The sequence below is a fragment of the Ostrinia nubilalis genome, chromosome 28 (assembly GCF_963855985.1).
Source record: "Ostrinia nubilalis chromosome 28, ilOstNubi1.1, whole genome shotgun sequence".
Taxonomy (NCBI): domain Eukaryota; kingdom Metazoa; phylum Arthropoda; class Insecta; order Lepidoptera; family Crambidae; genus Ostrinia; species Ostrinia nubilalis.
Genome location: NC_087115.1, coordinates 1,049,674 through 1,073,277, shown reverse-complemented (window position 1 = coordinate 1,073,277; position 23,604 = coordinate 1,049,674). Strand labels below are relative to the sequence as shown.

At 40.7% G+C, this 23,604-nt stretch overlaps 4 protein-coding genes across 4 annotated transcripts; 2 read left to right on the top strand and 2 right to left on the bottom strand.

Moving 5' to 3' along the window:
* The first annotated feature begins 8,969 nt into the window (after window positions 1–8,969).
* LOC135085536 (protein LLP homolog) lies at window positions 8,970–9,492 on the top strand. Its single transcript, XM_063980317.1, has one exon. The coding sequence runs from the start codon at window positions 9,044–9,046 to the stop codon at window positions 9,470–9,472; it is 429 nt and encodes a 142-aa protein (XP_063836387.1). The 5' UTR covers window positions 8,970–9,043; the 3' UTR covers window positions 9,473–9,492.
* Window positions 9,493–9,883: 391 nt separating this feature from the next.
* On the bottom strand, window positions 9,884–17,990 carry LOC135085171 (zinc finger protein 320-like). Its single transcript, XM_063979925.1, has 8 exons — window positions 17,808–17,990; window positions 17,472–17,662; window positions 16,426–16,637; window positions 14,861–15,032; window positions 13,983–14,099; window positions 11,692–11,757; window positions 10,687–10,768; window positions 9,884–10,295 (listed from the first exon to the last, which is right to left on the bottom strand). The coding sequence occupies exons 2-8, from the start codon at window positions 17,651–17,653 to the stop codon at window positions 10,089–10,091; spliced, it is 1,038 nt and encodes a 345-aa protein (XP_063835995.1). The 5' UTR covers window positions 17,654–17,662; window positions 17,808–17,990; the 3' UTR covers window positions 9,884–10,088.
* Window positions 17,991–18,316: 326 nt separating this feature from the next.
* LOC135085380 (muscle M-line assembly protein unc-89-like) lies at window positions 18,317–19,704 on the bottom strand. Its single transcript, XM_063980167.1, has 2 exons — window positions 19,584–19,704; window positions 18,317–19,504 (listed from the first exon to the last, which is right to left on the bottom strand). The coding sequence occupies exons 1-2, from the start codon at window positions 19,609–19,611 to the stop codon at window positions 18,339–18,341; spliced, it is 1,194 nt and encodes a 397-aa protein (XP_063836237.1). The 5' UTR covers window positions 19,612–19,704; the 3' UTR covers window positions 18,317–18,338.
* A 336-nt stretch (window positions 19,705–20,040) lies between these two features.
* On the top strand, window positions 20,041–22,012 carry LOC135085428 (uncharacterized). The gene is made up of 2 exons (XM_063980227.1): window positions 20,041–20,452; window positions 21,127–22,012. Exons 1-2 carry the CDS (start codon window positions 20,156–20,158, stop codon window positions 21,271–21,273), a joined length of 444 nt encoding a protein of 147 aa, XP_063836297.1. The 5' UTR covers window positions 20,041–20,155; the 3' UTR covers window positions 21,274–22,012.
* Window positions 22,013–23,604: the final 1,592 nt, after the last annotated feature.

Sequence of the window (23,604 nt, the reverse complement as noted above, 5' to 3'; positions counted from 1 at the left end):
CTAGTCAAAACGCACTTTAAAATCGCAAACCAGTCGCAAACAAACAAACAAATCGCAAAAGAGGTCGATAACAAAAAAGGCTTAGTCAAACGACAAAAAATCGAATCGCAAAGCCCTACCTATCGATAATCGAAAGACTGGATTGAAATTTCCCATACAAAGGCTTAGCCAACATGCATTTAAGACTCAATCAAAATCGAATCGAATCGCAACACCCGCCATTTTCATTGCGATTACTTAAACCCCGGTGATAAGCTTCGATTATATCGAAAACCAATAGGGTGAGTTGCACCACCTAACTTTGACCGTAACTATGACGTTAACCGGTGTTTTTTGTATGGAGTTTGACAGATTTTAGACGTTTGTCAAAGTTAAACTAAGATGGTGCAACCCACCCTAAGGCTGTTTTGACAAATCCGTATCGCGATGTCGTTTTGACAGCTAATTTGACAGCGAAGCATAGACGTAAACAGAGAGCAGAAAGAAGGAAGAAACTAATTTAAAAAAAAAAGGTAAAAAAAGGAAAAATAATCGCAAAGTCATAGACATTTTTTAACTTTTATTCGATTTTGAATGAACTTTTATGTCGCCGCGTCGTTGGTGGTTCAATGTGCATTTTGGCTGCCATTTTCCGATCGAATCGAATTACTGGTGACGCGGCGACTGACATTAGTGAAAACTTCCTATTGGTTTGCGATGGCATTTTGACTAGACCCACTGATGGGATAGAAAAATAAACAAGCAAAACCTTATTCGTAAGCAAACGTCATATTTATGTAAATGTTAGCAGCACTGTTTCTTGCACTGTTATGTTGGCAGGTTTGAATTTACAGTACCTAGTGCAAGCGAAAACCGACACTAAGGTGACGAACCTTTTCATTCCGCGACTGTACATCAAATATGTGCAGACTGAACTGACCACGCATCCTTGTCATCAATATAGTCTCGAACCTTGTAGTACCCTTTGGACATAAGGGTATTTTTTATATGTTAAGATACATATAAAAAATAATAATCGTCAATTATCATCATCATCATTTCAGCCACTACTGAACAATACTGAAAATATTATGCTTCCTCCATGGATTTAAAGCAAGCCTACTAAAATGCATTCTGATGACAATTCATAATTACTGGATACCGAAGGTTTTCGCGCTGTCATCTCATCTTTGAAAAGGTGAAAAATATGTATCGAATATTTTTTGATAAGTTAACTGATGGATTAACTTATCAAAAAATACTCGACTATTGCTTTTTTACGCAGGAAACATTCCTATTAAATAAACTTTCTTATTGCCTATTAGTCAGTCTGTTAAAAACTATAGTCTGGTCTGCGAGCACGTAGAATTTTGTCCAATGACCCCAAGCTACCCATCCTTATCACTCGCGCGTAATTATGTCGTTGTCGCGCTCGCACACACACTGCGGGCGCCCGTCGCACAGTCGCGACAGCAATTTAATTGCGCGCGAGCGATAAGGATGGGTAGCTTGGGGTCATTGGACAAAATTCTACGTGCTCACGGACCAGGCTTTACTCGGGGAGATGACGCCTGGTTCAATAATTACCTGGTTAAATAAAAGCCTTTAAAATGAGATGCAAGTATATGTGTCCCACTCACGCGATCGTCCGGGCGCGTTAACGGCCTCCCTCTGCTTGTCGCACATCTCCCTTTCTTGTTCTACCTCCTTCCGAGTGCGTTGCACGTAGCCTACGCATCTGGAACAAGGCGAGGTAACGTTTATTGGGGCACTTTAAAGAAGGCTTTATGACTCATAAGGGATCTTTTAATTAAGATCTTTTGAGCTGGACACCGTTTGCAGGACCGCACTCGGAAAATAAGAATTACCAATTCCAACTCTAAAATGAGAATAGGCTAGATGACAAAATTTCAATTATTTGTCCGTCAGACAGATAGAAAATATTAGACTCATATTTTTTATTTTCTTTCATAATTAAATAACAATAACAGTGCTACATCGAGTTGAAATGGCGCGATACGTCACGCTTGAGTAGAATTTTTACTCAAAAGTGACGTCACGCGACATTTCAACTCAATATAATACTTTAATTATTCGATAAAATAAAAAATATGAGTCTAATATTTTCTAATTATCTGTCTGACGGACTAAATAGAATTTCGATTTCATTACCCAGTCATCATCCCTATTACCAACAGCTAGTGTGCGGTCTTGCAAACCCACGTGTATTAGTGCTCTGGAATGGGCCTATGTACCTACTGAATAAACTACACTCGGCATCAAATAAATCGCACCTCCCGCGACAAGCACTTATCAAACGTATGCATCCCCACTTCCCACCAACATTGGTACCATGTGAAAGCTTAGTTCTAAACTTCATTTCATTAAAGGAAAGGTTTTTACCCCAAAAATGTGTCTTTACAAGGATCCAGAGTCACTTCTTCAAAAAATTGGTAGTTACGCTATAGCCATTTTTTATGACTATAAAACTGTTAAGTTGGGATTAATCGCTATCCATCTGTTAAAGAGGACACGTGAGATCTTTATTTGGTTTTATAACCATAAAAATTGGTCTAATTGATCCCAGAGGTGAGCCCAAAGTGAGATCTATTTTCAAGTCACATTTATGGTATATGTTAATCATTTATTTAGAAATGAAATGTATTTTTCTTTAAGGATATTTATTGGGCTTTCAAATAACACCAATATTGTTGGGGTATCATGATTGTGTCAGAAGAAAATCTTTAAAGTTCGCGTCGCGGAAGGTGCGGTTTATTTGATGTCGAGTGTATTTCATATCATTTCACTGACGGTTTGCTAAGTTAGAGAGACCGAGACGGAACACTGCAACCATTACTTAACTTAGTTCTCTGTCTCACTCGCGAACTGGCGCTTCTTATACATTGCCTAAAGTCAAGTAGCGATCGCGGTCTCTCGTCTCGGTCTCCTGTCTCTACTTTACTTTACTTTTCAAAATTCTTTATTTAAACAAAACATATTATACAGTTACACAGGTTACACTATAAAATCTCCTGTCTCTGTCGTGACGCGAACCGCCCCCTTAAATCACGTAACGGTCGTGGCCTCGGTCGTGGCCTCGGTCGCTTGTGGGTGCGGTAGCTAGCTCACACGTCCTGTAGTAGCACACTCGTCCTATAGTAGCTCACGCGTCCTGTAGTAGCTCACGCGTCCTGTAGTAACTCACTCGTCCTGTAGTAGCTCACTCGTCCTGCAGTAGCTCACTCGTCCTGCTGTAGCTCACTCGTCCTGTAGTAGCTCACTCGTCCTGCTGTAGCTCACTCGTCCTGTAGTAGCTCACTCGTCTTGTAGTAACTCACTCGTCCTGTAGTAGCTCACTCGTCCTGTGGTAGCTCACTCGTCCTGTAGTAGCTTACTCGTCCTGCAGTAGCTCACTCGTCCTGCTGTAGCTCACTCATCCTGCAGTAGCTCACTCGTCCTGCTGTAGCTCACTCGTCCTGTAGTAGCTCACGCGTCCTGTAGTAACTCACTTGTCCTCTAGTAGCTCACGCGTCCTGTAGTAACTCACTCGTCCTGTAGTAGCTCACGCATCCTGTGGTAGCTCACTCGTCCTGTGGTAGCTCACTCGTCCTGTGGTATCTCAGTAGCTCACTCACCCCCTAGCAGCCTTGGCGTACCCGCTGAGCTTGAGCTCAACAGTATTTCTTCCGAGCGCGTGAGCTAGAAGCCAGCGCATGCGCGCTCTCCTGGTCGGTTGTTAGCGCGCGTCCTGTGGTAGCACACTCGTTCTGTAGTAACTCACTCGTCCTGTAGTAGCTCACTTGTCCTGTAGTAACTCACTCGTCCTGTAGTAGCTCACTCGTCCTGTAGTGGCTCACTCGTCCTGTGGTTACTCACTCGTCCTGTAGTAGCTCACTTGTCCTGTAGTAACTCACTCGTCCTGTAGTAGCTCACTCGTCCTGTAGTAGCTCACTCGTCCTGTGGTAGCTCACTTGTACTATAATAGCTCACTCACCCTCTAGAAGCCTTGGCGTACCCGCTGAGCTTGAGCTCAACAGTATTTCTTCCAAGCGCATGAGCTAACAGCCAGCGCAGGCGAGCGCGGCCGGTCGGTTGTTGGCGCGCGTCCTGTGGTAGCTCACTCGTCCTGTAGTAGCTCACTCGTCCTGTTCGTCCTGTGGTAGCTCAGTAGCTCACTCACCCCCTAGCAGCCTTGGCGTACCCGCTGAGCTTGAGCTCAACAGTATTTCTTCCGAGCGCGTGAGCTAACAGCCAGCGCATGCGCGCTGTCCCGGTCGGTTGTTGGTGCTCGTCCTGTGGTAACTCAATCGTCTTGTAGTAGCTCACTCGTCCTGTAGTAACTCACTCGTCCTGTAGTAGCACACTCGTCCTGTAGTAGCACACTCGTCCTGTAGTAACTCACTCGTCCTGTAGTAGCTCACGCGTCCTGTAGTAACTCACTCGTCCTGTGGTAACTCACTCGTCCTGTGGTAGCTCACTCGTCCTGTTTTTCCTGTGGTAGCTCAGTAGCTCACTCACCCCCTAGCAGCCTTGGCGTACCCGCTGAGCTTGAGCTCAACAGTATTTCTTCCGAGCGCGTGAGCTAACAGCCAGCGCATTCGAGCTGTCCCGGTCGGTTGTTGGCGCGCGTCGACGTGTATCCAGAGCGTACGGTCGCGGATGAGACGGCCGAGACGGGGGCATGTACTGAAAGAAAGATTTAATTTAACTATGTACTATGTAATGGTTAAATAAAACTATGGGCCTCATAATAAGGCTCAAGGTCACCCAAAGGGTTGGAGCGGGCTATGCTCGAAGTTTCCCTGCGTGATCGAATCAGAAATGAGGAGATCCGCAGGAGAACCAAAGTGACCGCAGAATTGCTAAAATCAACTGGATGTGGGCGGGGCACATACCTCGCAGAGACGATGGCTATTGGGGCAATAAAGTTTTCGAATGGCGACCACGGGCTGGAAAACGTAGTGTGGGCAGGCCCCCAACTAGATGAACCGACGATCTGGTGAAGGTAGTGGGAGGTTCCTGGATGCGGGCAGCGCAAGACCGGTCATTGTGGAAATCCTTGGGGGAGGCCTTTGTCCAGCAGTGGACATCATGTGGCTGGAACGACGACTACGTAAAGGGTATAAACGGTACCCTATTACTAATTTATAAAACTTCGCTGCCAGTCTGTCGCCTGTTGTACCGATATTTAGTGTGTGCAACAAAGATTTTAAATAAAATAAATAAATAAACAAACGGGATTCTTTGCTGTTTTTGCTCTAAATAAATAACAGCAACCGGTACCAGGCCTGGCTCACTCCGCGCGGTACATCCGATAATTACCTACAGCGAAGCGCCCCGCCGGCGGGTATTATATCAGTCGAGTGTCACGCGCGCGCCCGTCAGGACGCTGGCGTGCGTTGTAGTACCTAATTCTATGATCGAAGTATTATTTAAAAATGGACATAAAGAGAAAGAAATATTATTGTGCAGCGTTCGGGTGTTTAAATTCGAAAAGAAATCTACCGGATTTATCTTTTTTTTCGCTTCCCAAAGATGCTGAAAGGTATATTGGCCATGTAGGTAATCAATAATTATTCTTAGGATAGTATAGGAACCTAACTTACCATGACTACTGCTCAGAATGCGTTCGCTCGCTTCAGCCAAATGACGTCCACTGCTGGACAAAGGCCTCTCCCAAGGTTTTCCATAATGAATGCATACCTACTTACCTACATACGTATCTCATTACAAATAAGTAGATTAATTATTTTTTCACTAGACCGCAACCCTAACAGCGTAAGAAGAGTTCAGAGGCACGCGATAGAAAGAGACAAAACTTGTAGGTGAATAAAATTGTAGGTACGTATTGATGTGCGAGCTGAATTCCACTGTATCGCGTCGTAGCAAGACTCGCATTTATTTAAATCGTCTTGCGGAGTAATCCTTCTGTACCTGTACTATTACTTATTCTGTGCCGGTACTCTCTTTTTTTTATTATTACATATCAAGTAAGTGATTTTGGTTTACAATGTTAAGAACGAATACTTGAGTGACGAATTCGCGTGAGCATTTAGCAGTCAGAAATTTAATAAGAAATAAAAAATCGCAATAGTTGCATTTTAGAATTCAATTCGTAACATGAAACGTGTTTCTAGCAGTCGCTTGCTTATAAAATTAACTCATTGTGTTTTGTCTTTGCTCAGAGGTCACCTATGACTCTTGAACCTTCAAACAAGTAAGTCCTCAAAGCAGTGGCCAAAAAGTCGCTGTGGACGAGGGCCCTAAGTCTTGTACTTACTATCCCAATGCCTTGAGATCCATCGGAGAACAGAACTTGAGTATGCCCAGCAAGACATCATCGGAGAGATCTAGCAGCTCCGGCGGCCTGTCCTCTTCCTGATCCGCCTGCTTGCCCACTGTTGGGAATACAGAAATGTCAATATAAAAAACATAAACATGCTGCCTGCTGTTGTCTTTCCTGAACACTTCTTCTTTCTTTTCATGTCGACAACAAACCTACACATTGTCAGCCCAAAACTCCGCCACAAGAGTGGCATTGTCAGTAGCACTCATCAAATCCTCCTGAGTGCAGTTACTTAGGCACTTAGGGCACGACATCAGGTGCTTCTAACACTATAATCGGGGCCATTTCAAGGCGAGAGTGAATAGACACTTAGAGGGCAGACCAGTTATGTACCATCCTAGACTGCATCTCACATAACACCAGGTGCGATTGCGGTCAAATACCTGCCTTGTTATGCATAAAGAACCATCATAGCTTGGTGGGTTCTCCAAATGCTGTGATTCTGAGTAGAAGCCTGATAAACAAAGTCATTTCCCACCTCAGGCAATTTTTTATGTTTTAAATCATCATCATCATCACAATCATCAGTCTTAGCAGTCAGAAGCACTAAGCCTGTCTTTGTCTTTTTTTTTTCAAGTATTTTACAGAAAAGTGTTATAAAAATACATGCATAGTTATTACCAAGATTTGGATACATAAATTATTATAAATAGGCACAAGTATTTACATTTTTCATGTTTAGTCATCAAACAAAAGACAATGCCGGAAATTGGCGTCTTTTTTTTTCGCGCGGCCATCGTCCAAACCAATGTTGCAATTTCTTACAAAACTTGCGCGCAAAAAGCAAATCTAGTATGTAAATCATCAAACTTCTAACGCTCGTAACTCAGTTCAGACTGAGTTTAGAGGTATACATGTCATAGTAAGTTTGGTTTATTATACTATGTTGTAATAAAAAATGAAAGTTTGGTCAATGGCCGCGCGAAAAAAAAAAGACGCCACCTTCCATACAAAATTTGGCATTGCCATTTAGCTTTCCACTGCTAAGAGTAAGCCAACCAAACCATGATGCAACACCTTTCTCTTAATTTTATTGTTCTTGAAGTTTTCAGTCCATTGAGCACAGTATGGGATTCATATTATGGTGCTTGAGAAGCTATATTTCTCCAAACCAGCCCTAGGTCTTCAAAAATTAAAATTTTAAGATTTATGTCGGCCGTTTTGTGTAGTGGTTCGAAACGGACTACTATTCCGGAGGTAGCGGGTTCGATTCCCGCACAGTACAAACATTTGCGTGCATGAACATATTTGTTTGTATTGGACTGGGTGTTTTCTATGTATAATAAGTATGTATTTACAAAAAAAAAAGTATTTAAGTATGTTTATATCCGTTGTCTAGTACCCATAGTACAAGCTTTGCTTAGTTTGGGACTAGAAGCGCAGTGTAAAATGTCCAAGGATATTTATTTATTTAATTTATTTCTTTGTCTTCTCTGTTTATGGCCAGGTCTGGAACCTCCAAAATGAATTTGAATATGGTTAAAGTTAAAATATTTGGTAGAGGAAAAACCTAAAGGTATTTTAAATAGCTTTATTAGTAAGTTACTCATATTGGTATCTGTAAGTGCTTTACCAAGAAGATGCAAAACATCAACATCATAAAATGTGCACAAACAACAAAATATAGATAAGATAAAAATAAAGTTGTTAATTTAAGCATAAATTGAACATGTGCATGTGCTTATGTACTTGGTACTTAAAAATAACTTCTTTTGTCCATGTCGACGACTTGTGGTTTAATTGTGAAGGTACTTACTCACGAAATATAAATAACAGTAAATTGATTCTACCTACTTCTCAAAATGTTTTTTCTTTGTCTTTTAGTGTAGGAAAATATATTTTTGCACCATGCTTATCTTTAAATTGTACATAAATGGCATTTAGACATAAAATAAACAAAATTACAGAAGGCAAAGCACTACCAATTAATGGTTTGTGTATAATCAAGTACAAAAATGATGAACATTGAAGATGTAAAAAAATATCATTTCATTGTTTTTGTACGAAGGTTTTGGTAATTACTGTGATACACATACCGTCCTGGACACCACTGTCGTCCAGTTCCTTGTTGTTTTCGCCTTCATTCGGCACAGTCTCCATTTTATGAATCAGACAAAAATCTATATCCAATGCACTTTGCACAAACTGGTTCGACGAGGCCCAGCGCCGAAATAACACTCGAAACAAAGAAACACGGGTGCTTTAGGGTTTATCGGGTCAACAGAAGTAAACAATTCACTTTTGGACCGATTCCAAAACGCGAATTTAGCGAAATTAATAAAATGCAAACACACACACAAACGAACAGCCACTGCAGTTTTGACAGATTTTTGATCTGTCAGTGTCAAAAAGTGTCAACAAAAATTTTTTCTGAAAAAAAGGGCACGGTGCGATTAGGGAAAGTCAACAAACAATATGCCTTTTACCAAAGTAACGTTATGCCGTTTTGCTATTAGCTGCAATTTACTTAGGAAGTTGGTTAGATGCTGAAAAATTTATTGATTTCAAAAAGGGTCAATCAATTTATTCAAGTAACCATCCGAATCCCTTCCTTTATTTAATGAAGTACAAGCCAGCCAGATTATTCAATTGCTTTAATCGATTATATTAGCCTCATATGAAGAATGGACAGCACTATTTTGACTTTGACATTTCTTTTTCAAAACGTGTGTTGCTACGACGCACGCACGTTCATAATATTTTGATTTTATTATCACAATGGCGAAGTCTTTGAGGAGTAGATGGAAGCGAAAATGCCGTGCTGTGAAGCGGGAGCGATATGCTGTGAAAGAATTGTCCAGGCTGAAGAAAATGCTCGGGATAAAGGAAGAAGATAAAGTCACTGAAAGTGAGGTTATGGAGTCCGATCAGGTGATATTTTTGGATGCTGGGGCAATAAACAAGTCGAAGAACAAGCCTAAACCTGTCGAAGAAGACGACGATGATGTGGAGATGAGTTCTGATGATGAGAAAATCGAAGTGGACGGCGAAAACGGCAAGAAACGTATTTTTAGTACTAAGACCCTGAAAGATCAAAACGGCCAGTATCCAGCGTGGCTTCACAAGAGAAAGATCGCGAAAATAAACAAAACGACCCAGAAAAAGATCAAGAAGAAGTCGAAGAAGCGTAGGCATAAGACTAAGTGATAATAAATGTGTAGTTATAATTATATGTTTCATTTCATGTAACAATGTTGTGCAACATTAACGTTGATGTCGATTAGCGAACCCCTACAATACTCTTTTTGGTCTAATTAAATAACCAATTGTATGTTAAATTGATACCCTGATGCTGTATTAAAAAAAAGTTAATAATAATAGCTTTTATTCAGACATACATACCTACTTAACAATTAGATTGAATATACCTAACATTATTCTATTTAACACAAAAAAAGGTTGTAATTAAATAACAATCTATTCTTAATACCATGTTGATATAATTTTGTAGCATGGTTTTATCTCTATTTGAGGGTACATTCTCAAATGTGCATTTTAGGGATTTTTGAACTTTCAGTCAAAGAAAAAATAAACATTTGGCCAATCAAAAGTCAACAGTTGATAACTTGATACTTTATTATAATTACAAATAAGTGTATTTACAAGAATCCAATGTTGCAAGCATTGCAGGGTCGGGTAGAATCGAGTCTTTTCTGTCAACACCCAATATTTTATTAGTATGCCCTCTTTAGAGTAGGTACTTAAACAAATCCCAAACTAGCTTGCCTTGCCACCTGCCACAATACATATATCACTGTTGGCTTCACACCATAATGCCGTACTTCCTCAATATAGATATATCCAGTACATTCTCATCCACATTCTGGTTCGGATGGTGTATCAGATGTAACAGCATCCTCGCTTTAGTATTGGTTGAGAACTCACACACTTCGCACTGAAACGCCTTCGGTTTCTCAATCTGCTTGTACTGAACTTGATGCTTGTCCTGCATATGCTTTCTGTAGACCAACTGAAAAACAGAAATAGTAGTAGAAAAAGATGGATGTTAGAATAGAATGTTTCATCATCATTTCAGCCACAGGACGTCCACTGCTGAACATAGGCCTCCCCAATGATTTCCACAATTGCCGGTTGAGCGGCCTGCATCCAGCGCCTTCCTGCTATCTTTACGTAGCATATAAATAGGTATATAAAAATAGTGCCATCCACGAAGACGCGCCCGACCATTCTTCCGCTAATGTTTGAGTGTTATCGGTACACGCTAAATGCTCCATGAGTGCACACGCACACTACAGTAATGCCTTACGGCTTGCTCGGACCACACTCCCCGCACCCCGCGCGACCGGGACCACACATGGGGCGCGGCCGAGTGGATGAAACGATCTATAAATAGTACATACCCTGGAACACAGCATTTGGTCGCACTGGTGACACTGCCTCTTATACCGCTTGTGGGACAACATTTGTTTGGTGGTCTGGAAACTGTAGAAAAAGAGATTTTATTTATTTGTCAGCCATTTGGTGTAGTGGTTCTAAAACGGACTACTATACCGAGAGGTCCCGGGTTCGGTTCCCGGCCGGGCAGAAATTGAAATGATGAATTTTATTATCTGTGATGGGTCTGACCCATAACACAAGAATACTAATTGCTTACTTTAGGGCTAGATAGCGCTGTGTGAAATTGTCCAAAGATATTTATTTATTTTATACTAGCGGCCGCCCGCGACTTCGTACGCGTGGATTCCGTTTTACCCCCTTCATCTATCTTACGCGGTTTAGATTTTTTCATAGAAATGTTTTTTCCCGCTAACTCCCGTTCCTGTGAGAATTTTGCAATATCCTGTTGTAACTAAGCTTTATATTTACTAAGGTACCTGCATGCTAAATTTCAAGCGTCTAACTTAAGCGGTTTAGAATTTTCATACAAAAGGATTTTCCCTCTTATTCCCGTTTCCGTGAGAATTTCGGGAATTCCTTTTTGTACCTAAACTATAAGTTTACTAAGGTACTTACATGCCAAATTTCAAGCGTCTAACTTAAGCGGTTTAGATTTTTCATACAAAAGGATTTTCCCGCTAATGCCCGTTCCCGTGGGAATTCCTAAGTATCCTATAACCTGCCCAGGAGTATGAAGAATAATTGTACCAAGTTTCGTTAAAATCCGTCGAGTAGTTTTTGTTTCTATAAGGAACATACAGACAGACAGACAGACAGACAGACAGACAGACAAAAATTTTACTGATTGCATTTTTGGCATCAGTATCGATCACTAATGACCCCCTGATAGTTATTTTGAAAATATATTTCATGTACAGAATTGACCTCTCTACAGATTTATTATAAGTATAGATTTGCAAATTGGAACTTATTGCGATTACATTATTTAGCTTGATATCTGTACTCACAATTCACAGCAATTTTCACACTTGATCATCGAACTGGGATCGAAATCTTTGTCTTCTTCTGCATCACTGTAATTGAAAACAGTTTAATTTAAAAAAACGGACACATAAAGTTCAATAAACAATGTTTGGGGCGTTAGTGAGGAGGCGAGGATCACGAGTCGTTAGTCCGACATCTTTACCGATTCGACTGAAACGCTAAGTAGCTGACAAAGGTGATTGAGTTTCTTCCGCCACTTCTTCTCAGCGCCAGCCCATATGTTGTCCCGAAGTGGTGGTAGAGCAAGCTATATTTGGGGCGTGTATAAGCGCCCTGGAAAGAATCTATGTACTTAGGCAGTTGGATCTTGTCAAGTTGTTTATGACCTAGTGAAGATCGCAGAAAACACCTGGATGCAGGTAACGCAGGGTCCGGCGTTGTAGAAACTTTTGGGGGAGGCATTTTTCCAGCAGCTGACGTCAATAAGCTGCAATGAACGTAGGAAGCAAGTAATCGTACCTGTTAGCGTGTAACCTGTGGCACACTAAAGCCCGGTCGTGAGCACGTAGAATTTTGTCCAATGACCCCAAGCTACCCATCCTTATCGCTCGCGCGTAATTATATTGCTGTCGCGACTGTGCGACGGGCGCCCGCAGTGAGTGTGCGAGCGCGATAGCAACATAATTACGCGCGAGCGATAAGGATGGGTAGCTAGGGGTCATTGGACAAAATTCTACGTGCTCACGGACCAGACTATAGTATGTATAACTCTCCGAGTCGGTCAGTCTGACACCTTTACCTTGCTGAAACGAATGAAGAATGTAAAAGTATGTTACCTGTTAGGGTGCACCCTCCTATGGCACACCAGTGCCCTCTGGTGGCGCGCTATGAACGGGCAGCGCGGGCACTTCAGAGGGTTGTCGGGCCGGTGGGTGAGCTCATGTCTTATGGGGGATGTCTTACATCCCGTGGGCTTAGGGTGTGTTCCCAAGTGTAAGCAACGCAGTGTACGTATAGTGCAGTTCTTGAATGGGCAGGCTCTCACTCGGTGGACCGACGACCTAGTGAAGGTCGCAAAAAGCACGAGGATGCAGGTAACGCAGGATCAGGCATTGTGAAAAATTTTGGAGGGTTTTTTTCCAGCAGTAGACGCCATTAGGCTTAAGCGAACGACGGAAACCACATTTAAGTAATATTATTAGAACCCTATCTAATGGCAATCCAGTTTCACAGAATCCAGCAAGATCTCGCAAAACTGGACTGTCGTGTGAACTGACAAATAATGTGTTTGAAATTCAAACGGATCGGTTTTTTGCTGGACATAGCAAAGGCAAACTGTCTGTTTGTTAAACAGTTCCTGTAAAAAACGGTTTTCTCCGTGGGAAAGTGGGAAATAGCCCTTACCTGTTAGTGAAGTTCTCGAGTAGGCAGGCTCTCACTCAGTGGACCGACGACCTGGTGAATGAAGGTTGCAGGAAACTTTTGAGGGAGGCTTTTATCCAGCAGCTGACGTCATTAAGAACGTAGGAAGCAAGTAGTACCTGTTAGGGTGCACCCTCCTATGGCACACCAGTGCCCTCTGGTGGCGCGCTATGAACGGGCAACGCGGGCACTTCAGAGGGTTGTCGGGCCGGTGGATGAGCTCATGTCTTATGGGGGATATGTCTTACAACCTATGGGATGTGTTTGCTCAAGTATAAGCAACACAGTGTATGTATAGTGCAGTTCTTGAATGGGCAGGCTGTCACTCGGTGGACCGACGATCTAGTGCTCGAATGGGAAGGCTCTCACTCGGTGGACCGACGATCTAGTGAAGGTCGCAGGAAGCACGGTCTATTGCCCTTCAAGTGACCTAGGGTCTTCTTATGAGGCCAATAAGCGCCCACGTCTCACTCGGTGAACCGACGACCTGGTGAAAGTCGCAGGAAGCACCTAGATGCGGATAAAACGCAGGATCAGGCGTTGTAGAAACTTTTGGGGGAGTCATTTTTCCAGCAGCTGACGTCAATAAGCTGCAATGAACGTAAGAAGCAAGTAATCGTACCTGTTAGCGTGTAACCTGTGGTACACTAAAGCCCGGTCCGTGAGCACGTAGAATTTTGTCCAATGACCCCAAGCTACCCATCCTTATCGCTCGCGCGTAATTATATTGCTGTCGCGACTGTGCGACGGGCGCCCGCAGTGAGTGTGCGAGCGCGACAGCAACAGACCAGACTATAGTGAGTACTAACCCGCATTCCTCGGATCATGACTCGGTCAGTAACACCTTTAGTAATTTGACTGAAAACAAATTATGTACTAATAGTAATATCACCTGTTAGGGTGTACCCTCCTATGGCACACCAGAGCCCTCTGGTGGCGCGCTATGAACGGGCAGCGCGGGCACTTCAGAGGGTTGTCGGGCCGGTGGATGACTCGATGGACCGACGATCTGGTGAAGGTTGCAGGAAGCACTAGGGTAACGCTAGATCAGGCGCTGTAGAAACTTTTGGGGAGGCATTTTTCCAGCAGTGGACGTCAATGAACTTAGGAAGCAAGTAATCGTACCTGTTAGCTTGTAACCTGTAGCACACTAAAGCCCGGTCTGTGAGCACGTAGAATTTTGTCCAATGACCCCAAGCTACCCATCCTTATCGCTCGCGCGTAATTATATTGCTGTCGCGACTGTGCGACGGGCGCCCGCAGTGAGTGTGCGAGCGCGACAGCAACAGAGCAGACTATACTGAGTACTAACCTTAGGCTTAGGGTGAGTTCCCAAGTGTAAGCAACGCAGTGTATGTATAGTGCAGTTCTTGAATGGGCTGGCTCTCACTCGATGGACCGACGATCTAGTGCTCGAATGGGAAGGCTCTCACTCGGTGGACCGATGACCTAGTGAAGGTCGCAGGAAGCTTGCTCCATTACCCTTCCAGTGACCTAGGGTCTTCTTATGAGGCCAATAGTAAGCGTCCACGTCTCAGATCCGTTTGTCATCAGTGGCAACTGGCAACACACCTTGTATTGTAGGACCCTTTATTAATCTTCAATAACTGCAATACCTCATGTGTACAGGCTGGGGATGGTCTCTGGCTACATCCCATGATACAGTCAGAGACTAGATCCAGTATGTGTACTTTAACTTACCTAGATGCGGGCAGCGCAGGATCGCTTATTGTGGAAATCTATGGAGAAATCAATGCTAAAGTATGTTACCTGTTAGGGTGCACCCTCCTATGGCACACCAACGCTCTCTGGTGCCGCGCTATGAACGGGCAACGCGGGCACTTGAGCGGGTTATCGGGCCGGTGGATTAGCTCGTGCTTCTTGGTGTTCTTCTTGGAAGCTGAGCAGTAGTCGCAGTAAGAACACTTGAAGGGTTTTATGCCTGGAATAGAGTGTTTGTATTATTTTATTTTATTTATTTATTTGAACACCAACAAGCAACAAGGTTACATTGAGGCTTCACAAAAGTAACTATAAAAAATGACACGTCTTGTTAAATTCAAACTTAATTAAAGTTATCAGTTAGTTACGTCGAAGTGGATCGACGACCTCATAAAGGCCATAGCACACTTTATCAACCCGGAAAGAGATCAACACCGTATAGCCTTTCACCGCGCTGTCAGCGCGAGGCGAGGCGTTTACGTTACTGTATGGAGTACGGAGTTTCATACAAAGAATACTGACCGCTTAGAGTTTACGGTCCGTTTCCGGGTTCATCCTTTTTAGGTAGCAGGAAGGAGCTGGATGCAAGCCGCTACCAACTGGGCGATGTGGAAATCATTGGGGGAGGCCTATGTTCTAGAGATGAGACGTATTTACTAGAACAGATCCACACACTAGGTATTTTACAGTACTAGGCGGCACCTATTCCAATTTTTAAAATACTTGATCCACCTAGTATTTTATAAATTACACGATTTCCGACCCTACCGTCAATGTAATAGAGGTTATTATTGCGTAATCCGTAGTCGTGTATTACGCGCACCGAGTATTTCTCGCTAAGCTTATGTGCGAACGTAGAGATTCACTCCGTCTCTGTCTGACCAAACAAATATGAGCGCGACGAAGCAAACGCACACAAACATAGTCAAACCATTTATATTTTTATGAAATTGATATTTTTTAAATACGCCAACTAAGCCTGTTTGAAGTATGAAGGATATCAATCAATCAACAGCCAGCAAAAACATTATTATTTAATTTCAAATTGCATTATTCATACTACGGTTGTATATTTTCGAAGAAAATTGTATTTTAAAGTCATACTCGACGCGACTAGTGCGGACTAATCCACGTAATAATATTACTACGTACGTCAAGTATGCTAAATTACTACGTACTAGGTGGAATAGGTATTTGGATCGAGTATTAATAAATACTAAGAATAGGTGCACCTAGTATCAAATTTACCTAGTATAACCCATCTCTACATGTTCAGCAAGTGGACTATTTGTGGCTGAAATGGTGATGATGATCATGACATAGTATAGTAAAAAGTCGCTACTGCTGTCTGCACACTGGCCTAAAGTTTACATAGCCCACATACTTCTACTGGAAGAATGGGGATAGTTCTATTCTACTATGCCGGAACCACACTAGATGAATTTTGTTGGAGGACCATAGAATATGACATACTAGTTTCCTTCGTAAATAATTTCTATCATAATTCCAAAATGAGAGAGTATTTTTACAAACTTTTTTCTTAATGAGCTCCTACATCAGTAGAAGTAACTGTGCTGATATTTTTTACATACTAATATCGTATTTTAACCTACCTCTGTGTATCCGTATGTGTTCTTCAAACAGCACTTTGTTATACGTTGAATAATCACACATATAACATTGGAACGGGTTGAGCCCTCGGTGCATCTTCCTGACGTGGCGTAGAAGTAACTCTGCAGTGGTCGTTGAGTAGTGGCACTCGGCACAGAGCAGACGTTCGTTCTTGCTGGGTCTTGTTAGAGCCATTAGTTCGTCCAGGAGATCACTGTTGGGAAACAAGATATAAATCTGAAAATCTATACTTCTATATCTATACTAATATTATAAATGCCAAAGTAACTCTGTCTGTCTGTCTCACTTACATGCCTAAACCACTGAACCAATCTTGATGAAATTTGGCATAGAGATACTTTGAGTCCCGGGAAAGGACATAGGATAGTTTTTATCCCGGTTTTTTATACAGGGACGCGCGCGATAACGATTTTCTTTGACAGACAAAATCCACACGGGCAGATAGCTAGTAAAGTCATAAAGAAAAACATAGAAAAGACAATAATGGATTCCTGCATTCTCCCAATGCTAGCCAGACTTGGGTCAGACCCAAAAAGACCCAATGGGTCTTTACAGTAAGAGTAAAAAACAAAATTTCTTGTCAACATGAATTTTATACAGAAGTCTTGAACCTGAAAAGAAAAAAACCGGTCAAGTGCGAGTCAGCTTTGCCAAAACAACAATAGATGCCACCTGTATTGAGACGTGACTTTTGACATGGCATCAATAGGTGCCTCCCATAATATAGGGTTGTCAGGTGTCCAGCCTTAGCCTGACATGTTTGGCTTTTTACGGTCTTGTCCGTCCGGCCTGTCCGGCTTTTACTTGGCTGCCGCGCCAGGCGAAAGTCGAATAGAATAATATGATGAGCGAGCACACATCAGGATGTTGGGCAACCAATGATGATAGTACTCAGTAGTGAGAGCTATGACATTAATTGGCTAAAATGTCCAGCCAAATGAAGCACAGAGTCCGGCTTTTGTTTTTTTGGACCTGGCAACCCTACTCCCATAGGGAAAAGGTTAAAGTTAAGGGTACTCAGTCTTACTCTTTAACTTCCTGCGTCTCATCTCCAGCTTCCTGCTTAACCACTACCTCCTCGGGTTCCTTCTGGCGCGGGCAGCGTGACGTCACCGTGAACTGGCTGTCAGTTTGAAGTGTCGGAGCCGCAGTCGGAACCAATGGGACCTCTATGAAGAGCGGCTCCGAATTTAGGCTCGGATCAGCCATTTTTGTGGACTGGAATAAAAATGAAACAAGTGAGTATGTAATTCATTAGGTTATTGTGCGCTTGAGCTAGTTTGGCTAAGGTTTTTAACAGTAGCAAGCAGGTAAGCCCTTCATTTTGTTTTTATTATTGTTCGTAAGTTGAAAGCAAAGGTACCTTTTAAGCTGTTGATAAACTTGGTAAATATTTGATAGATGCGTAGTTGTATGAGAAGAAAATTTTACATTATGATTCAGAATCTTCGATCATAAAAGTCAGGTAATTACTTTTTTATTTTAGCTGTAATTCAAGAAATTAGAAAACCCACAAAAAGAAAACCAAACCTAACGCAAGCTGACACTGACATAACAGCTGATGAGCTGACATCTGACAGTTTTTTTTTTTTCAATTTTTTTCAATAGTGATGCTCATATTTACGATTACTATTGAATATAAGAATTTAATCGTAATACAAATTAAGATCACGCAGAAAAATTTAGAGAGACAGAAAGCACTTGTCAGTCAGTCAAACAGTGTTAAAACAGCGCGGCGAACGTATACACATCAAATACAGATAGAAATCTTTCCTTTTGTTGATGGCCTCAACCGCTTAAAACCTTTATTCAGTTAAATGATTTTTAAAAATGTGTGAGTAATGCAAAAAGGATAGGATAATAAGTATTCGATTGACAAATCAAAACTAGTTTATTATTTACGTGTTGTTTTCAATTGATTTTGAATACTAGCAAGTTTCTCATGATAGTCTTCATATTCCGTGGATTTCTGATACGTGTATAATTTGTTTCCTTCTTTACGCACTGGACTTGAATCAACTTTAGCTGAACTATCACGTTTTTCTTCTATTTCTTTAGGCTTAGGAACTACCTTTTCTTCGAAAAGTTGTTTTGAAGTTGTTGTTTTTTTATCCTTTTTGCTAGATTTTGTACTGTCAAGATCTTTGCTATGGTCAGGCAAATGTAAATATTCATATGCCGGTTTTCTTTTTTTGTATTCACCATCACTGTGGTCCTCATTATTTCTAACGTCTTCTTTATTGGAAGAATCCGATTCAAGAGTCCTTTCGTGACTTCGATCTGTTTGTTCTTTGCTACTGGCTTTCTGTTTTACAGTTTCAGCGTACGGAGCATCGTTTTCCTTTTGGTCTGAAGCTATAGATTTGTCATCTTTTTCAAATTCGCTGTCTTTTGTATCGGTTCCTTCACCGCTATAATTCATATCTTGTGGTGTAGTTTTCACAGACTTCTTTATCAATCTACTAAGCTTCGTGCTTCTATCGTTAACAGGTTCTATTTTCATTGGGTTTGCTTCATCGATAGAACCGCGCTTTTTAGCTTTTGCTGCCAATTTTTGCTCGTACATTTCATTTTCTTTTTCCAAAGATTCACCTTCAACGTTGGATAGACGTTTTGCGTCTAGTTCTTTAGGTTTCATTCCGTAAACGCTTTTAGTGAATTGTTTGTATTTCAAACTTAAATCATTGAAAGAATCTTCAGAATTTTTCATAAATGCTTCAGTGTCAATTTTCTTGATAACTGGTCGAGGCGAAGCCTTGGACTCCGTTTCGGTGTCATCTATTTTTGATTCAGAATTATTCGGTTCCTTAGCATCACTCTCTAAAACCCTGTATGTAATCCCTTCTTTATTAACTATAGTATCAGGCACAGAGGCAGTGTCCGTTACAACTTTATTGATGTTTTGAAACTTTTCAACAGCTTTGTCGGCTATTTTCTCAGCCATTTCATCAAATTTGTTAGATTTCATAACTTTCTTCAGAAACTCATCAACATTTAACTTACCATCTGTAATTTTTATGGACACTCCAGTTACAAGTCTAGCGTACAAAATAATGATACCTAGAAAAAAATTAAAGAGTAAATAGGTACCTATTGGACTTAGTAAAACTATACACAATCGAACGGTTTAAGTTCTTACTTATCTCCAAAACATTATGACGCTTCATTATTTTACCTTTGATTTTAGTTTTAAATCATAACTTACAGCCTCATGGTTTGGCTAAAAGTCCCTACTTTATCGAAACCACTTTGATATGGTATCGTAAAAAGTATACCTACGAGCCATATAAAGTTTTATGGCAAATAAAAATCATTCTTGGTACTACCACGGCAGAATAACAAAAATAATCTTGGTAAAATAAACTAATACTCGCAACTAAGGTCCTAACAAAAATTTACGCTATTGAATTAAATGATGATTCTTTAAAGCCGGGTCTCCAGCGCGTGTTTTGCCCTCAACAAAAACATTTCAACATTCAACAAGTTGCCTACAAAAAAGTTGAATGTTGACATAGTTCAAATAATCATTTCAATTAACTAGACAACACTAAATAGGAAACGGAAGTGAATTGAATTAAAAAGTTAACTTTTTTTAAATGTCGGTAGTGGTGTCACTCAAATCAAAAGTGGCAAAAATTTATAAAAATACTGTAATAGATCAATTTACGGTCTTATCAGATTAATCAAGACCGTCCAAAGTAAATTAACGAAATGGCATTACCAGCTTTACGCCAGCCAAAGAAAGTTATCCGCGAAAAGCCGAAGATTTTGTTGGATGATGTGCAGAACGTGATTTTAACTTTGAAAGATAAAAAATCGCTTGTGGTCTCTTCTGATGCTTATCACGGCATACTGAGGGGCAGGGAAGTGTACAGATGTGTGTTCTGCAGCAAAGATATAGAGCTGGACGTCAAGATAAAGGAATGGCATAAAGATTCTGAGAAACATAGAAAAGTGTTGGAGGGCTACCCTCATGACGATGGTTTCGGCGAGAATTTGGTCCGGAAGGTAGGTTTCAAATTATTTACTTATCCTTTATAAGCATAGGCGTTATTGTCTTAACTGATCCAGCACAATTTAACAAAATAAAATCAAGATGTACGATTTGGGTTACAACATGATTTTGGTACGTTATTTACTATTTTGTTTACATTATAAATGTGCTAGCTAAATACTACCAGTTCGCGCTAAGTTTGCCGGTCCGTGGAATGCGCGTCCCCTCCTCCAACCGCGATTAAACGCAATTAAGTGTTTTATTTTACGCAAATACACAATTTTTGTCAATATTAATAAATAAAAAATCTTTTCAATATAGTTTGCTAAAGTTATAGACGCATTCCTTCGAGTGACGTCATATCGCCAGCGGCAAACTTATCGCGAACGGATAGTACTAGCTATTTTTCCCGGCTTCGCCCTCGTGAAGAGTGTATAAGTGTCACTGGAAATGTGTGGAATTCCTAAGTATGCCCGGAATTGCTGGACCTCTCGCGACCTTCACCAGATCGTCGGTCCACCTAGTGGGGAGCTTCCCACACTACGTCTTCCGTGTAGTATTATAATAAATTAGCGACTAGGTGCCTTTAACCCGCACCCCCCTTTAAAGGTCTTTGCGCCTCCCCTGGGGAGCGCGCCCCCCACTTTGGGAACTAATGCTATAGATTAAACAAAATTGTTTGTTGCAGCTTGCAGAAGACCTATACTACTGCACCCTCTGCAGAGTGATCGTCCCAGCACCGTTCATAACCCGTCACATCATGACTGAGGCACACACCTCAGAAATGGATAAGGCCATCGCTAAAGTCTTTGCGCACAGACTCGGTGACAAGTGACAGACGTAATTTGTACGTGCATGCCTTTTGTGATATGTCGTGTGATTATGTTAAGTGGGATTGATAATCTTGGACGTTTATGATCTAGTGGTGCGACTACCTGCTGCAGACCCAAAAGTCTTGGGTTAGATTCCCAATAGGGGCAAGTTTTCCGCTCAGTTTGGTTGGCGTTAGGACTTGTTCTTAGTCCACCTGGCTAGTTACCACCATCTTACTAAGTTTCTATAAATATATAATGTTAGGCCTTCATCATTTTAGCTAAATACTAAGGAATTAATTGAGGAAAATGTTTATAAAACAAGTCAAGTTGTATTAGTTTCATTCCATTATTCTACGTAATTCTTCTGACCCTCCATATTGTTAATTATGTGTACCTACCTGTATACTGTACCTGTACCTCCTTATCTACTAAATATTACTGTGTCAATAATAAATAAAAACAGCTTTTCTATCCCATTGTCTACCTCTGTGTTCTTTAATTATGCTATTTATATTCATAAGTTCTTACAAATGTACAAACATGCCAACTTCTTGATTATTAGATTCAAAAATAAGTTTTGACATAATAGGCTGGACATAATAAAGGTTTTCTACACTAATATTATAAAGAGGAAAACTTTGTTTGTTTGTTTGGTTGTAATGAATAGGCTCAAAAACTACTGGACCGTTTTTAAAAATTCTTTCACCATTCGAAAGCTACATTATCCACGAGTAACATGGCTAAATTTTATTTTGGAAAAACATAGGGTTCAGGGGTCCAGGCGCGCGAAGCCGCGGGCGGAAAGCTAGTCTTATAATAATTTGAGATTAATTGTATTGTTTTCAATTTAAATACCAACATTTTAAGCTAGCTATGAGTCCAGTCGACAAAAAATTGTTTTCGTGTAAATTATTATAAAATATGGTTTCTAAAAGTGATATTTTTAAGTTTAATTTATGTTAATTAGTAATAAATGAATTAATGTTTAATGCTTTGTTTCATTGCTATATCTCCTCAAGTTTTTATCATGCAAGTTCATAATTTATTGTAAACTTATTTGCACACATAAAATATAAAAACTAAAAAGGTGGACTTAATGCTAAAAGCATTATACGCCAGTCAACCTTTGGGTCGTGCAGGAAGCTGTGAGCGTGGTTATCTACCTACACTAATAAAAAGGAAAGGTTTGTTTGTTTGTATCGAATAGGCTCCGAAACTGCTGGACCTATTTGAAAAATTCTTTTGATTAGAATTCTACATTATCATGAACATAGGCAAAGCGAATGGATAGTAAATATTAATATATTCTGTCTCAGCCGCGGGAAAAAGCTGGTAGGGTCCAAATAAGGAGGCATGTAAAATTGTAGTGACCCATGGGCTAGCCTTTTTTATTATTTTTGACTTTCTTGAGTGCCAAAATACTTACCTACTGGCTAAAACTGAATAATTTTTAATTTGATTTTATATGATGACTGATTCAAGCGAACAGACTAGACAAGGTACTTAGTAGGTAAATGATACAATTACAGCTAGATTAGAATAAACGATGTTCAGTTATCAAGAGTTATCGCTTACGGCGCACGGTGGTCCCGATTTAATAAAACATGGACATTGATGCTAGAAGCACGAAATTTTTTTTGATGGTTACTGCTATGATAACTAATAAGGCAAAAAAATATTACAATCCTACGACGTCTATTTCGTAGTAAAAAAAAATATATAGATATTTTTTGTATGGAAGAAATTACGTTTCTGTCAATTTTTCGAAATTCTTAAACGATGTCAAGATGCCGATCACACATGTTATAAAACAAGTGATTCTGAGTATTTCATGCGAAGATACTTGTCACTTATCTCTGCGTACTTTTGAGTTATCGAGGGTTGAAAAATCGATTTTTTTATATTAAATATTTCCACGAAAAATTGCCAAAATTACAATATGGTGTATAAGGGACACCTTTGATGACACATAACAACGACTCGCACTCGCGCGCGCTCGTATGTATCAGCTTTTAATAAAATAAAATAAAAAATTAAGGGAAATACTTAATACAACGTTGTATGTATAGGTCCGCTGGCCGTCAAAAAGTAGCTTATACGAGAGGTTGCCCAATTTACAATATGTCCATCATTGATAACTCACACAAATATCATCTCTCTGTGAAGGATAACAAGTTTTTTTTTGTTTCCAGAAGCTTTTGATAGGATGGAAGCTCTTAAATACTCTCTGAAGTGAGAATGAATCTCAAATTGCGATATATTAAGCGTAAACTAATTCCTCCTCAGAATGATCTAAAAGTGTTAGAGAGCGCCTCTTCTTCTGCAGAAGAAGAATTTTGCATAAATCTTCA

What these genes read in the sequence shown, in the direction of transcription:
- LOC135085536 (XM_063980317.1), top strand. Translation starts at nt 9,044, where the DNA reads ATGGCGAAGTCTTTGAGGAGTAGATGGAAGCGAAAATGCCGTGCTGTG.
- LOC135085171 (XM_063979925.1), bottom strand. Translation starts at nt 17,653, where the DNA reads ATGGCTGATCCGAGCCTAAATTCGGAGCCGCTCTTCATAGAGGTCCCA. An exon ending in AGGAGGGTACACCCTAACAG is followed by an intron (nt 11,758 to 13,982) that starts GTGATATTACTA and finishes TTTCAATTACAG; the next exon opens with TGATGCAGAAGAAGACAAAG. An exon ending in TGTGAAAATTGCTGTGAATT is followed by an intron (nt 10,769 to 11,691) that starts GTGAGTACAGAT and finishes CTTTTTCTACAG; the next exon opens with TTTCCAGACCACCAAACAAA.
- LOC135085380 (XM_063980167.1), bottom strand. Translation starts at nt 19,611, where the DNA reads ATGAAGCGTCATAATGTTTTGGAGATAA. An exon ending in TCATAATGTTTTGGAGATAA is followed by an intron (nt 19,505 to 19,583) that starts GTAAGAACTTAA and finishes ATTTTTTTCTAG; the next exon opens with GTATCATTATTTTGTACGCT.
- LOC135085428 (XM_063980227.1), top strand. Translation starts at nt 20,156, where the DNA reads ATGGCATTACCAGCTTTACGCCAGCCAAAGAAAGTTATCCGCGAAAAG. An exon ending in GCGAGAATTTGGTCCGGAAG is followed by an intron (nt 20,453 to 21,126) that starts GTAGGTTTCAAA and finishes TGTTTGTTGCAG; the next exon opens with CTTGCAGAAGACCTATACTA.